General features: G+C 45.6%; 2 protein-coding genes across 2 annotated transcripts; one reads left to right on the top strand and one right to left on the bottom strand.

Moving 5' to 3' along the window:
- Positions 1 to 4,971: 4,971 nt before the first annotated feature.
- Positions 4,972 to 7,709, top strand: LOC126527074 (uncharacterized). The gene is made up of 2 exons (XM_050174793.2): positions 4,972 to 6,018; positions 6,437 to 7,709. Exons 1-2 carry the CDS (start codon positions 5,342 to 5,344, stop codon positions 7,014 to 7,016), a joined length of 1,257 nt encoding a protein of 418 aa, XP_050030750.1. The 5' UTR covers positions 4,972 to 5,341; the 3' UTR covers positions 7,017 to 7,709.
- On the bottom strand, positions 7,045 to 9,234 carry LOC126527075 (uncharacterized). Its single transcript, XM_050174794.3, has 3 exons — positions 8,613 to 9,234; positions 7,725 to 7,887; positions 7,045 to 7,365 (listed from the first exon to the last, which is right to left on the bottom strand). Exons 1-3 carry the CDS (start codon positions 8,855 to 8,857, stop codon positions 7,060 to 7,062), a joined length of 714 nt encoding a protein of 237 aa, XP_050030751.1. The 5' UTR covers positions 8,858 to 9,234; the 3' UTR covers positions 7,045 to 7,059.
- Positions 9,235 to 13,682: the final 4,448 nt, after the last annotated feature.

Raw genomic sequence — 13,682 nt, forward strand, 5'->3', positions numbered from 1 at the left:
ATAGTACGCGAAGTTCCATCTGCGCAACTCCGAAATTTGGAAGGGTGAGTTTCATAAAAAAGGGAGAAACTGCCGTTCACGTTAGAGTAGTGCAGCTCTGTGCCCTTCGTAATTGAGCGGCACAGCTTTGTCGATTCTTTCCATACGCTCAGGTGAATGGCAATTTTTTCCTTGCAGTAAACGTTACGGTTATTGTACGTGCCTGGTCATTGCTACTCGATATATTTGCTTCTTCCTAAGAACATCAATTGGTACTATGTCCATCCAATTAGCCCAAGTGCATATTGTGACCTGGTGTATATACTTATAATACTAATCTGCAAATCGAACGAGCGGAAGCGTGAAAACGCTTAACGAAATTCCAGTAGCATGATATTACACCAATTACTCGCAGAGGGTCAGAATGTTCAAAGCAAAGGTGTCACACGTAAATATAGATTACAGTTTGGTGCAGGCGAGACTACTCTTTGTCGCGTGGCACAATCAGAAGAAAACTGGCCTTGCTCAAGAATCTGCATGCATCGCCCGTAGCTCTGTGTCAAACTTCGTCGTTGTCACTGGCCTTTCGACCTTAGACATTTTACCTTTTTTTTTGTCTGCGCAAAGCAATCTAGATATTGAGTCCCTAAACGCCTGCCTGCCTTCTTCCCACCGTGTTTTGCTACATCCTCCACTCTGTGTACTTCCTGTGAACTTCCCATCAATAGCTGCCAGATGCGTTTTTTGCTTCGTCTCACTCAAGCTTTATGTCTTCAGACATTGCGCCGAAGCATTCATTTGCCAAAGTAGCGATGGCAGCCGTGCACTCAAGGGGTTTAGGGTGTTTCGCTCCTTTACTCGTTGGTAGGTCATTACGCTTGCTCTAGGGCTGTTTTCTTCTAGCTCTTTTCTACAAGGTCCCAATCCACGCCTTGCATTTCTGTGACGCGTGCACACGTTCCTTTCAGTTCCCACTCGCTCACCACACCCCTTAGGCAAGTGTGTCGCGCCTGGCTCACAGTGTCTGTAGTGTCACTCGAAATACAACAAGGTGGGAAGCAGTTAATACAGACAGGAAGGGACGCCTACGACGAGGACGAGTGTTTTTAAATGATGTTCACCTAAGCGCCAACATTCGCAGAAACACGTTCCTTCTGAAAATTGGTTGCAATACAATGCGCCAAGCATTTTTTTATTTATTTATTTCGAGGATGAAACAGTAGAAGTGTTCGTGCATTAACTGAGGTGCCCTGCATCAGTCACTATTGCAACAATTTTAGGCTTCTGACACAGTCCCATCCCTTCGCCATGATACCTTTCATCCCTTAGTCCTTTCATCCTCTTCTCCTAAGGACTTCTCTGGTTACTGATGTTCGACACGTAGTATCAAATGTTGCCAGCTTTGTCATGTTTCTTTTATTGGCAATTCTTTGTTATATTACCACAGCAATTTTATTGCCCGCATCTCCTAAATGGAAGATGCGATCCCATTGCAAGGTTACCATTTTCTTGGCTTCTATCAGCCAGCAATCCAGCATTACATGGCAACGGCTGCATTGCTCCGAGACTCTGCACTTCACTGGATATACAGGTACTTGATGGACAGATTACTGTTTGCATACACGGCAGACAGACCAATGCCTCAGTGCATCATCAGCCGAGGTGTCCCACTAGATGGTGTTCCACACACCACACTTTTCAACTTAGTTTAGTAATCTTTACTTAGTTTAGTAATCCAACTTAGTTTAGTAATCGTTTTAGTAATCTTGCTTACGAAGTTGAGTTCATATCTCAATATACACCGATTACAAGTGAGTAGAACTGACGTTTATTTGTACAGCTTGCATAATAGAGCGCGAGCAGATGCAATAAATGTTCTCTTCTGACTTGCGTGTCTGAAAATACGCGCGAGGCGGCAGAGGGTGACAACGCCATCATTGAATTATTTTGGTATGCAAGGCTTGGACGCTTACATGATCAAATGGTTAACAGCAAGAAAATTAAATGGTTCATGAAAACGTAAATAACCGTGTTCTAATTTACTGAAGGACACGCCGATATGTCAGCACCATCAGTCACCAAGGCTTGTCCGGGTGCTCTTAATATGTCGAAAACATATTAAGAAGAGATTGACTGATATATTTTTCATAATTAAACTTTCTAAATAGGAAATTTTAGGGTACATCAGTAAGATCAATGTTACAGAGGTATGGTTTCGTTTTCGTGGGTTTCCCATTTTTGTCTTACCATATTGCAATCTGTACCTGTTTCTTGCTATCTTGCGCATGTCTGCCTCATCTCTTAATGCATACCCTATGCCTGTGACGCTGCCGCCCTCATTTATTCCCTATTTTCCTTGCGCAAACACTCTAAACGTTTCTTGTTTATCTCAAATACTGACCAGTTAACATCCCCATCAGTTTTGAATCCCACTCCTACTCGAGCCCCATGTGCTGTAGCACTTGGGACGCTTCTCGATGACAACTAGTTGAATGTCCCAAGCTACCTACATGGCCACATCGATGGTCCAATTAATAACTGCCAGCTATATACGCAGATGCAGTAGTAATTCCGACAGTATCTTTTGCGACGACGCTCCAAGATATCTCGTGCCACCTCATCAGCAGCCACCGAGCTTGCTGCGTTTGAGTTACTCGGAAATTCCTCAATTAGAAAAATAGATGGGAAAGAATGGCTGCCAACAACCTTATCGCACGCTTTCCTTTCATCATTTTTTTCACACCTATGTTTTTATTCCTTCAAGCAGGTTAGCAAGCCAGGGTCCGTATTTACAGATAAGCTTTGTTTTTTTTATGCCAGAAGTTTTAGTAAGGGTGAGTGCCAAGAAATTGTGTGTTGGACATATTAGCAATGGCAGATGGCCAATCGGAATCACATTTTTCGGACGAAAGGCTTTGTGAGTTTCTCTCCAAGCTTCCACATCTCTTTGGTTAAGAGTATTGCCTCATAAAGCGTGTTTGCCTCTTCTTGCTGAGAGACGTTTTAATATCAACTTTGCATCTAATATGTAATGTTCAGGTTTAGGTATGGGAGTTTAGCAATTTTGTTTTATATGCATGTAAAAAACTAGAAAAAATTGTCAGTATTAATTGCTCTAGAGGAAGCAAATTTTGTTTAAAGGCACATGCCTTTGTTTTACAGCTTGGTAGTTCCTTAACGCGAATTCGCATGTTTTATGATAATATCGTTGGTCCGAGAAAAAACTTTTCCAGTGTTATTTAATGCGCACCATAAAAAAATCGGAACACGCGACACAATGCAGGCTGATGAGCATCATCCATCATACAAGTGCTTTCCTAGCTTCTTTGTCCTTTCTTCTACGCTACTTCTGTCATTCCTGAAATGATAGTATGCAGGTAATATAAACGCTAGTTCACAGAAAAGACTCCATTTTGACCGTGTTTTGTTTTCAGGAGCAAACCAATAAGATTTTTATACACCAAACCCAACTTTCATATCACACATGTGAAACTGCAGGTGTTGTGCCTTGAAGTGTCAATCAATGGCGCAAAAAAGCTCGCTTGTGCCAATGACCGGAAGCTATACGTGGTCCCCTAAGAAATTGGAAAATATTCGGGTCCTTGTTGTTGTCCTTTGACGTCACTACCACCTGTTTTTCAATGGCGAGTTAGAGGCTTCCAAGGGCAAGTATGTCACAAATTTTATTCCCCGAAACTGCGCTAAGGTGCTCGATCATGCAGCAGAGAAAGTTTTCCCGCAAACTCCGCGTCTCTAACTCAAAACTAACAGAAATGGTGGGACTCTAAAGAAGTGTTTACGCGTCTCGTAGTAGTTCGTGTCTGCATCTTCGGATGCGGGTTTGCTCAGTTTGGCCTGATCGTGCCCACTTTCATCCTATCTGTGCACCCCTTTCATCCCGCTCAGAATAGCGAGACCTTCATGCCTATTTCTGTTTCGCTTACATTTGGCGTGAGGATGCCCTCCGTCATTCCGTGGCCGCAACAGTAGTTTATTTTGCGCCTGCAGATTTTCCCTGAATTCTTGATGCAAATATGTATATAAACTTTAGGCACAAGAAAAGCTGAAGCATTCAGGTTGGAAAGATATGATGAACCGATGAACTTTTATGTTCTAGAAATTTGTAGAGGGTTGTGAGGGGCACAGCAGTGAAAAATCTCGGAATGATTTAGATCATGCGGGCTTTTTATCACGTCACTCAAGTACGGGCACACAAACGCTTTTTGCATTTCGCCTCTATGCAGCCTTTGAGGCCAGCAACCCAACAAATACTACCTAGCAGTGTCGCACGAAAGACGAAGCATTGAGAACGATAGCAGAGTTTAGCAAAAGGTGAGGCGTGCAGACAGGACACAAGAGAAGAGAAGTGGACAACACGAACGCCGCGTTGTCCACTTCTTTTCTCTTGTGTCCTGTCTGCAGGCCTCACTTTTTTGCATAATGAATCCTTACCAACTAGCTCAGCTTTCTGTCATTCTAAGCAGCGTTTAGCGTAGCCTGAACTCCTCGGGCGGTGTCCAAACCCTACACGGTGACGACATGGCGAGACACTGCACGCAGGACAACTACTGCCGAGCTGGAGGAACAGCGCCCTGTCAGCCTACCAGGCGTCTCGTAACGCTCGAATGAATAGGAGCGCCGCCAGTGGCGTTGCACGGGACGCACCTCGATGCTGCTGGAGATGATGTCAGTCAGTACCCAGCGGAAACATTTCATAACGTTACCTTGACATTTACTGCCCGTTGCGCTAACACTAGTGCATAAACTTTGTATGTGAACTCTGCGCTAGTGATCTCGTACCTGATTTGCCTTTTATGATTATTTTCTTTCTCTGCTTTTTGTTGTAGCGGGGCTATCTTCATTACATACTTTCTTTGTATTTTTTTGCTAGTTTGTTTGTTTAGCTGGCCAGTGTGTTTATAAGTACCGTTTTGTTAAGAGTGGAGGAGTAGCATGAATTACTCATCATGCCAACCTCTGCTGTGATACCTCTGTCACACAAGCACGCAAAAACTCTTTTACCTAAGCGGTCCTTTACCGAGTTGAAAGACCTCTAATTAAAAGGAGTTGCGCTGCAGACACACGGCGCGGGCGATCTCCTTTTATCGTTTCCTTCCGAACACGCTATGGAAAGCATGGCGCTAGATTCTGAAACAAAACCAGTTAGAATAAACCAACGTATTTCAATATAGAAATTAGAAACGTACTATAATATGCTTGTTTTAGTGAATTTAGATACAGTTTATTCGAAAAGGTTAAATTAAAGAAGATTTAATAAGGTAGCTTCAAGAGTCTTCGCAGAAGTAGCAAATTTTACATGTTCGTCTAGCAACCTTGGGCCACTGTTTACATCGGAGTCAACATGGAGGTCGAGAATATGGGGGACTGCACGGACACGAAGGAAAAAGTCGAAATAGCATGCATTTTGGCAAGGATTCTTGCTGCAGAGAGCGAAGCAGACGCCGCAAAGGCAGTCAAAGACCGTATTAAGCGGCAGTTGCTACTCAACGGGTGTACATTTTATGCCTTGGCGCTTCCCACGAGAGTCTGCAACCGATCGACGTGGGCTTTCATCCGCCACGAAAAGTGGTTCGAGGAGACTGTGCCTCACCTCGGTGGCCACAACTTCAAGCAGTCGTTTCGAGTGAACCCCTCAACGTTCCGGTTTCTCGTGGAAAGTCTGCGCCATGTGCTCGAAAAACAAGTTACCAACATGCGTGACCCGATCACTGCGGAAAAGCGTGTCGCCATTGGCCTCTACAAATTGTGCTCTTCTGCCGAAGATAGAACTGTGGCAAACCTCTTCGGCGTTGGGCGCTCATCCGTCAACGTCATTTACAGAGAGTTTTGCGCAGCTGTTGTCTCTGTGCTCGAAAGTGACTGGATCAGAATGATTACTGAAGAGGAAATGCCTAGGCACATCCAAGAGTTCGAAGCCGTGTGCGATTTCCCTCAAGCTGTCGGTGCCCTTGATGGCTGCCATTTCCCTATTTCGCCTCCAAAGAAGTACGCCACCGACTACTACAACTACAAGGGTTGGTAAGTGGCCACGATTTAACTTATTTCATGTAAGTGTTCTGTTTGGGCCCATTTTTATAGTAGTAAAAAAAAGTAACTGACTGACCCATATTTTATTGCTAAGTAAAATGTTATTCAATTTTACCAGCAGCTCTTAAGAAAACGCGTAATTTGGTTCGCAGTCTTGCAGTGTTTAGCAGCGACAATTTTAATGCGACGACGAAAAGAGTTCTCCGCAGGACTGCAACTCCTATACGATGTAGAGTACGCTAACAGCGACCGGTTGTGGCATTATGTGAAATAATGTAATCCGAGCTGCACTCACAGCTATTAATAAAAGCAAACTGTAAAATCGCATCACAGTAACTAAAGGCAGTGAACTCAGCAGTGCCATGCTGCACTAACCTTTATTCACTTTGCACTTTGTTTTTTCTTGCAGGCACAGTATTATCCTACTAGCATTGGTCGACCACAAGTATCGATTCAGATACTGCAATGTCGGTGCCCCAGGACGCTGCCACGACGCACATGTGTTTGGTGTTTCACGGCTGTCGAAGATTGTCAACAGTCCCCTTTTCAAAGCACCTGTTGCCGCAGTGGGTACCACAGCAGTCCCACCGATAATATTATGCGATCAAGCATTTCCACTAACCCCAAACCTCATGAAGCCATTTGGACACCGAACTGTCATCAGTGAAGCTGAAAGGAATTTCAACTGTCATTTATCTGGAGCAAGGAGGATAGTTGAAAACGCATTCGGAAGGCTAAAGGCCCGGTTCCGTTTCATTGCGAAAAGAATGGAGTGTTCTGTTGGCAATGCCCGTTTGGCTATACGAGCATGCTGCGTGCTCAATAACATTTGCGAGCACTTCAACGACAGTGTCCACCCACAGTGGTTAAGTGAGGTGCAGCAGTCCAATGCTACATTTCCACAGCCATCACGCAGAACAGAAGCTGAAATTGGAAATGCATCCGCCATCAGGACAGCACTTGTGGAATATTACAAGCGAAGGAACTGAACGCAAGAGTCCCAAGAATCAGCAACAATTGTGGAACACCATGTCAGTTTTTACTAAAAAACTTCAACATTGCATCTACAAGTTTCTCTTGCAACTTGAGCCCCTCTTTACGGAGATCCATTTCCATTTTGTGCGCATCAGCAAACTGCTCTCTCTGCCGTCGCTGCTCCTCAAGCATCCTTTCTTGAAAGTCGCCAGCCGGTTGCCTTCTCTTCCTGCGGGCACATTCGGAACTGCCACTTGCGAGGTTCCTGGATTCAACCTGTTGTACTGGCGACTCGGAAGGTGAACAATCTTCGGCGACGTCTTCACAAGAAGCAGAGCCGGAATCAAGCATGTCGAAGATCAGCTGCGTTTGAAGAAGGGATCCGAAATACATTGACCACATTAGTTGATGTGTGAAGCGGTAAACAATTAGTTCAGGGTTTTTACTTGCAAGAGAGCTGCCTCTCCTTGCGTGTATGTATTCACGTTTTTTTATTTTAGAGTCTGCATTTTTTTTATTCTCCAAACAGCGCACTGCCAAGCTTGCAAAATGAACAGCGCGTGAGCACAAGCAGAAATGAACCACAGTATTAACAAGAGCAGTCCGCTACACTGCAGGGTTGTGCAGATTATGGGCTTGGCAGCACAGCTGATGCTACATTATGTCTTGAAATTTAGTTGACTGTAATAAAGCATATATAGTCTCCACTATGCATTTCTTACTTCTTCGACGGAGGCAGTGCTGCTTGTTGTGCTCTCGCTGCACCCAGCCTCTTCCATTAAAGATGTATCGTGAACAGGCAGGGATCCTAGAAACCTATGGACTTCGGAGAAGAATGGCCAGCTCGGCGGTGATGACCCTGTTGTCATGTGTTTCAGGCAGCTCCTGGATAAGAAAACGAAAGAACTAAAATTTTATATACTCAAAATGTAAAGATATACACAGAGCAAAACGTTTGCCGATAGATACAAACGCGACTTGATGGTACAGAAAGCCTGAGAAGCGAAGGTAACCCTTTTTACTCGAAAAAATTTAAAGTTTCTCATGTTTTCTTGTCTGAGAACAACGCTTGCGCATGGTCCGAGAAAAATGCAAACCGTAGTCACATCTGCAGAAATGAAAACATGCAGACGACTTCCTGCTTCGTATTATATGTTGCCGTGAGAAGGCGTACAATATAATGTGAAATGCGCCTGTCCATAAGTTAAGGTTCCCGTTATCTTGTGACGAACGAAATCATGCTATTGACGACCTGCGCGGGTTGTCATTCTTCGCCGCATGTGAAGGCGAATTTGCGTTTACTCAGACCGACTCGCACTGTAAAGGAATTGCAGAAACAGCCTTTAGCGCGTCGTCGACTTTCGTGTGTGCAGGGCGCAGTTCAGCCCTGCAAAATTCGACGCTAGCTGAAATGAAGGGTCTCTGCCTTAAAACCTTCGTTACTACGGCTCCGTCCGCTAGATTAGGGTTCCGTCGCTGCCTACTACGGAAACAACGTTCGATGCTGAGGTCGCGACACCACAAACGAGAGCTTGCAGCTTGCGACCACAGCCTGAAGCCGCTTCAAGGTAAATTTAGCGCTCACAGCTTACTGCTGTGCTTTGTCTTACCTGTAGGTCTGTCCCAGGTTCTCTATCTTGCTGTGCACTTGCGCCTTTGTGCGAGGTACACCCATGCTCGTCAATGCTTGTGCAATGCCATCGTAAACGCCTCCGTTGTGCTTCTGCGCACGCAGCGAGGGCAGGTTGTCTTCCCATAACTTGATTAACGCCCAGGTGTCTCTCTCCGACCACTGTACCCGCGGTTTTCTTTGGCGTGCCGGAGGCTGTTCGTCGGTACCGCTCGCCGTAGCCATGGTCGCAGAAAATGGCGCGAATTTGCATCGTCTGTTAGCGTCACGTGATATTTTCGAACTGCTTACGAGAGTGCCGTGCAAAAAGTGCAAAACTGCGCCTACTTAAGGTTCAACGAAAGACAAAACCCTTTTTTGTGATGTGTACACTTGAAATAAAAATGCACTTTTGCTTCGTTTCTTTATTGCATGATAATTACTGGTGCCCACTGCGTTGGAGGCTACGCCTTTCCAGCCGTAAAAGAGATCGGTGATCTCCGGTTTCGGAAAAGACCGCTTCTGAAAAAGAGATTAAACTTTGGCGTGTGTCTGCGGATGCAACTCCTTTGTGTGAGATGTCTTTTTCTTCAAATGCCTTTAAAGTGCTCGTGTGACAGGGGTATAAGAATAGACAGTTGGGCGTCCGCGACCACGAAGTACGCAGCGCGTGAGGCCGTGCGTACGGAGCGAAGCGAGCGCGCCCGAAACGGCAGTAGTCGGCCGGACGCAGAAGTTAAGAAGGCGAGTGCTGACTTGCATGAGCAGGAGCCGGTAGTGTGCTACCCAGCGCCGCCGTAAACCAGCTTCTGAAACTGTGTAGCCAATATCAGTCGCCACTAAGTCAATCCACAAGCCGCAGTCATATCTTCGGCCGGAGCAATATGAAAAAATGCGCTCTCGTGCACACGCGAAAAGAATGTCCTGCAAAGGCCGCACAGTCAGCAGTGGACGCTACGCAGCTTTTGAACAGCTGCGGGCGCACGCAAGAGACTACGCGTGCTCCTGCGTACTGCGCACTGTCCCCTAAGCGGTTTTTCTGCGCACGCAGAGCTGTTGCCGACGCCCAACTAAATCTGTCTAATGAAAGAACAGCATGAACGAGAAAACCAGTCAAAAACACAAGGGACAAGATGAGATGTCGTTGTGGTGTGAACATCTTATCTTGTCCCTTGTGTTTTTGACTGGTTTTCTCGTTCAAGTATGTACCAACTGGCCCAGATTTCAACCCTTCTGCAAAGAACAGCAGCTCATAAAGAACGCACAAGGCTTATTCCAGCAGCTGGCTCTGCCACCGAGATCGGAGCATTGGCGGCGCGTCCACTTCGCTTCGTCATTTTTGCAGCCAAACATAAAGAAAGAAAAAGACTTTCTTTTCTTTCTCTATGGCCAAACGCACTCCACATGTCTTATGGCACGGCCGCTGGATAAAAAAGAAAGGTGCGGCCTGCCTCGTGCACCGAAAACGCTGTCATTCGCCGCGGCGCTACCAGTCGGGGTCTGTTGTCCGGGATCGGCATAGAATATGCGCGAGGAACGCGCTTCGAACGCCGTCGCCCGTGGAAACCGACGCGTCGCGTCCCCGAGAGCTAGCTTATCGAGCGGCCGTGCTCTTCTTGGTCGTCTAGCCTTGCGCGCGCGACCCTCGCATGCGCCGTCAGTAGCAAGACAGCCCAACGACGGCGTTGGTGGCGAGAATCACCACAGTGGAGAGCTTGGAAAACCACGCGCATGCCGAGACATTTGAATGCTCGAATAGTAGAAACTATTTCGAGAGAGAGAGAGAGAGAGAGAAAACAAGGGTAGGAAAGGCAGGGAGGTCAACCAGAACAGCATCCGGTTTGCTACCCTACACTGGGGGTGGGGGAAAGGGGCATAGAAAGAGGGAGAAAGGGAGAGAAAGGGAGAGAGTAAGCACTGAGTACATGTGGGAGGGACACCATACACAAGGACACTACAAACGGTCTGTTAAGCCTGTGCACTTCAAGTACCGCACTAGTGCATGAATCGCTTTTCGAGCCAGTGACGGGTGTGGCCACGGTCCGAGTATCTTTGACTCGGTGAACGGTCTCGAGTCCAGTCTGCGTAAAGTTGCCCGCAGAGAGAGGCGTTGGACATCGTAGCGAGGGCAGGTACACAATAGGTGCTCGATGGTCTCCTCGCATCCACAGGAGTCGCACATGGGGCTCTCGGCCATTCCCATACGGTAGGAGTATGCGTTCGTGAATGCCACTCCCAGCCACAAGCGACACAACAAGGTTGCTTCGCCGCGGGACAGGCTAGATGGCAGTTGTAGCCGTAGCGTGGGGTCCAGTTTACGTAATCTGCAATTTAAGCCGCTTGAAACCCAGAGTTCTTGGGACTTCTTGCGCGCAAGTAGGCGAATTTCTCTGGCGAATTTCGAGAATTATGTGCAACAAAAGTGGGCCGACAACGTTGAAGCCGCGCCCAACTACTACGAGTTTGCATCAGCCTCGAAAGTATATGGTCTGTATTGTTAGCACTGCGTCTGTGAAGCTGAAAAGCTCAAGTATACGAATAGAGAACGACTACAGCACTACTTCGCCCAAGCGTAAGCTACTGTGGTAAAGCGGGAAGTCCGAGAAAGGTGCTCGCAAGAAAATTTTGCTTTCCCGCAATAAACCGCAGGTAGACTGGTAAATTTTTCGTGGGGGACGATGCGTGGAATTCACGGAAAATGATATCGAAAGCAAAACAAGTTATGAGTTCAAAAATAGCATTCAGCACTTTTGGAACTCCGACATCTGTGCTTAAACACGAGAAGTGTTGTAAATAAAACAGATGAACTAATTGAGGACATTCTATTTTTGCATGACCCATGTTTTTGTGTAGTCGCTGAAACGTCGCTACATGATCAGACAGGTGATGATGATGTTGTGCCACCAGGTTATCAGCTGCTATAGAATAGACATAAGTTTTCTGGATCGTAAAACGTGGCATAGAAGTTAAATAAGTTGATCAGATCCTTTGGCATGAAAGGTTATTTTTAACGGTTTCTCTGGACACCCTAAGGTTTTTTTCTTCCTTTGCGCCGTGGGCCGTCCTCTTGATGCAGGTCAATTGTTTATGAACAAGTTTCATGACGGTGTCTTAAAGTTATGGGGTACAAACGTAATAATGACAGGGGGTTTTAATTTGCCAAAACGTTAGTGTAATAGTTTAGGTTATGGCTCGTCTCGCTCGCATAACATTATTCTAGACATTATATTTTCTGTTGAATTCTAGGGTTTTACGTGCCAAGACCACGATTCGAACTTGAGGCACGCCGTAGTGGGGGACTCCGGATTGCGAAAGTGCGAAGAAATAACAGAAACCTGAAAGGGATGTAAAGTTTTGGGCGCCGCTGCGCACTACCTCTGGGATCGGCCCACGCAAGACGCTGCGTTTCTACCAGACAGCTCACCTTCGTGCATTGCGTTTGCCACCAGTGTTTCCCGCTTAACGTTAAGGTTACATAAGCTGCGATTGCCGGGAAGCGTGAGCAGCAGACTGGGATCTTTGAATGCCATTGGCGTTCTACTCTTAAAGGCGAAGCTTAAGCGTCCTCCAAGTTTTTAGCAGTGCTTCTTAACTTGACGTCAAGAAATCTTCTGGCACCGATGGGCTCCGTTATGCTTTTCTAAAGTGTTATGTTGAACAAATCTCTGAATTTCTAACGCACACTTTTTCACTACCGTTGTTTAGTGGGGTAGTAACCTTTTCATGTAAGAGGGCTCGTGTTGTGCTATTTTATTTTTAGAAAAAGTGACGATTATCAGTTTGTGACTATCGCCCCGTTTCACTTACATGCAGATGTTGCAAGTTCCTCGAATGCACCATCTCTCCTACATAAATTATTTCTTTTCCGAACATAATCTCGTATCACCCTGCCAACACGTATTTACAAGGGGGATGTCATCCATAACGCAACTTATCAAATGTGCGCATGAGTTTTCTTCTGTATGTACAAAATGGTTCTTCACCAGCTGATGCACTGAACGTTCCCTCGGGTGTCCCTCAAGGAATTGTGCAGGTGCCTTTGTTGCTTTTAATTTATATATATGACTTAGTGTCTGCAGTTCCTGATGATATTACAATGATGCTCTTCGCTGAGGACTACATCATATTCAAAATAATTTCATCCCAACGCGACCATGACCCATTGCAGAGTGATGTTTCCGCTATTCAAGAGTGGTGAAAGGGTTACTACATGTGCCTAACACATTTCACAAGTAGGCAAATGCCAATACAACAGCGTGACTATCGCTAATAACTTAAGCTGGACTACCCTCATATCAAACATTTGTGCGACTGCCCTGCGTAAATTATGGTATTGAAAACGAAAACTGAGAAGAGTACCCGCAAATCTTAAGCTTATTGCATATAATGGACGCTTAAAGTGCAAATTGGAATATGCTTTCCTTACGTGGGACGCACCTACTAAGAAAAGTATAATAAAACTTGAACGCATTAATAGAATGGCGACTAGGGTCATCTTTGGTAGTTACACAAGAGAGGACTCGCCATTTGATTTAATTTCAAAAAAATATACTTACGCTGGAAGTTCGACGACGTTAAGTTAGTCGTATTACATTTCTTCGCAATATTCTGTTAGGTAAACATAATTTAATGGTCCCTGATACGTCTTAGGAATCGACGAACCCGTCGAAGCCACACTCACTCATCAATCCCAATATTTGCAAGAACGAACAGCCATAAACGCAGTTATCTTTTTCTGCAATCAATTTAAGAGTGGAATTCATTGTCGCTCCAACCACTCAAGTGAACCACTTGCGCAAACCTGCCGACATTTCAAGAACTAGTTTCTAAAAAGTATGCAGTGGAAAAAATGCGGCCGAAAACAATGGCAGCTCAAATAAACGTGTCTGAGTGCGTAGGCAGACTGATGCATCCCACGGACTAGAACTCCATGAAGAGTACGCGTGACTCAAGGGCCACATAAAAGGCTAAAAATGGCTGCACTGTTTCGAAACGGCAGAAATGGTAAAACACGAAGCTTTTGAGGCCTAACTGAGATGATTTACGGCACAAACCCGAAATTTCCAAGTTT

Source organism: Dermacentor andersoni, chromosome 9 (genome assembly GCF_023375885.2).
Source record: "Dermacentor andersoni chromosome 9, qqDerAnde1_hic_scaffold, whole genome shotgun sequence".
Taxonomy (NCBI): domain Eukaryota; kingdom Metazoa; phylum Arthropoda; class Arachnida; order Ixodida; family Ixodidae; genus Dermacentor; species Dermacentor andersoni.

Coding starts and splice junctions, on each gene's coding strand:
- LOC126527074 (XM_050174793.2), top strand. CDS start 5,342: ATGGAGGTCGAGAATATGGGGGACTGCACGGACACGAAGGAAAAAGTC. Junction 6,019..6,436: donor TACTACAACTACAAGGGTTG/GTAAGTGGCCAC, acceptor TTTTTCTTGCAG/GCACAGTATTATCCTACTAG.
- LOC126527075 (XM_050174794.3), bottom strand. CDS start 8,857: ATGGCTACGGCGAGCGGTACCGACGAACAGCCTCCGGCACGCCAAAGA. Junction 7,888..8,612: donor AACCTGGGACAGACCTACAG/GTAAGACAAAGC, acceptor TTTCTTATCCAG/GAGCTGCCTGAAACACATGA. Junction 7,366..7,724: donor GCACTGCCTCCGTCGAAGAA/GTAAGAAATGCA, acceptor CTTCAAACGCAG/CTGATCTTCGACATGCTTGA.